Source organism: Orycteropus afer, unplaced genomic scaffold (assembly GCF_000298275.1).
Source record: "Orycteropus afer afer isolate SDZICR_OR568_19922 unplaced genomic scaffold, OryAfe1.0 scaffold00489, whole genome shotgun sequence".
Taxonomy (NCBI): domain Eukaryota; kingdom Metazoa; phylum Chordata; class Mammalia; order Tubulidentata; family Orycteropodidae; genus Orycteropus; species Orycteropus afer.
Genome location: NW_006922076.1, coordinates 326,279 through 327,845, shown reverse-complemented (window position 1 = coordinate 327,845; position 1,567 = coordinate 326,279). Strand labels below are relative to the sequence as shown.

Genomic DNA, 1,567 nt, shown 5'->3' with positions numbered 1-1,567 from the left:
TGCAGTGCCTAAGACATTTGACTGCAAACCAGAAGGCTGGCAGTTCAAACCCACCAGCCACTCCTCGGAAGGAAGGTTGGGCAATCTACTTCCGTAAAGGCACCACCTCGGAAACCCAAGGAGGGGTTGCTATGGGTTGGAACGGACTCAATGGCAGTGAGTTTGCTTTTTTTCTCTTTTGAACCCATGAACAAGGGCTCTAGTGGCACAGTGCCTAAGGCACTTGACTGCTAACCAGAAGACTGGGCAATCTACTTCCGTAGAGATACGGCCTTGGAAACCCCAGGAGGGGTCGCTATGAGTCAGGGCTGACTCGACGGTAGTGAGTTAAGAGTTTATAACCTGAACAAGTTTATTCATTCTTACGTTCCAGGTTGCTACCATCTACACTGTTGCAAAACAAAGACATTTTCATAGAAAATACAAATAAGTAAAAACAACAGAGTTAACAGCTGCAGGCACCTCCCCTCGCCTCCATAGAGAGCTGGGGCTGTGGGCAGATGCAGCTCTTTGGGGAAAGGGTTACCCTAGTGACGGCCTCCTCCTCTCCAGACCTAGGGCCTTGCTGTCTCAGTGCTCCCTGGGGAACAGGAGGGAGAACACTGGGGGTGGTCCTAGTGTTTCTCACAGTGGCTGCTCCTCTCGGCCCCTCAGGGTGGGGTTGATGGCGCCTGGACCGCACCTGCCCACAGCCATCGTGGTGGTGGACGCCACTGGGCGGTTGTGCCTGGAAAGTGGCACTTTTAAAGCTCCCTGGGATGTGGAGGCTCGCCAGGTTGGGAAGCCCTTAAGACGCTTCCGAGGTGCGTTTCTGATGCATCTGATGTGAGGACTGAGCCCCTTGGGGGCCTCATTAGCTGGCCGACGTTTGCCATCAGGACAGTCTGGGAAACTCTCAGAGCCTCTCCTTCCACCAGAAATGACTGACTTCCACCAGAAATGGTTTTCTAGAAACATAAGGTGTTCTTCTGCCTCCTCCCTGTTTCCAGGGGGAGCTGAATGGGCACAAAGGCCTTGTCCCTTCAAACTTCCTGGAAGAAGTGCCTGATGACGTGGAAGTCTATCTCTCTGACGCACCATCCCACTGCTCTCAAGACACGCCGACGCGCTCAAAGGCAAAACGGGTAAGCAACTGCACACGGCACTTGTAACTTGGCTGTGTGGCCATGTGTGGTCTCCTCTCTCCACCCCAATTTTTGTACCTTGGGCTGAAACCTATACCCACATTCTTTCCTGTGCCCTTCAATCAGGGGTTGTGCCTAAAAGTCCTTAAGTTGACCCTCTCCTGTCCAGTCAGTCCAACGTCCCTGCCGAGGGAGCGTCTGCACCCTGTCAGAGCCACGGCAGCGGGAGGGATGTTTTCTGTCGCTGTGGCGGGGCCCCTGCCCTCCGCCAGCACCACAGCCTTCAGGCACACTGCCGTTCCAGGTTACACTCATGTTTAGTGTCTCACTTTTATTTTGTCTCATCATGGCAGCTTTTTCTATATTACATTTTTCTATCTATATTTTTATTTCTTTGCTCATCTGCTTGGAAACAGAAGAAGAGTGTTCATTTCACACCTTAA

The 1,567-nt window shown here is 52.3% G+C and overlaps 1 protein-coding gene across 1 annotated transcript in view; it reads left to right on the top strand.

The window, feature by feature from the left end:
• Window positions 1–1,567, top strand: part of RIMBP2 (RIMS binding protein 2) — a 64,870-nt gene extending 63,303 nt beyond the window's left edge. Inside the window, exons 17-18 of the mRNA XM_042782843.1 lie at window positions 990–1,124; window positions 1,541–1,567. Of these exons, the coding sequence (XP_042638777.1) occupies window positions 990–1,124; window positions 1,541–1,567 (162 nt within the window). The remainder of the gene's footprint in view (window positions 1–989; window positions 1,125–1,540) is intronic.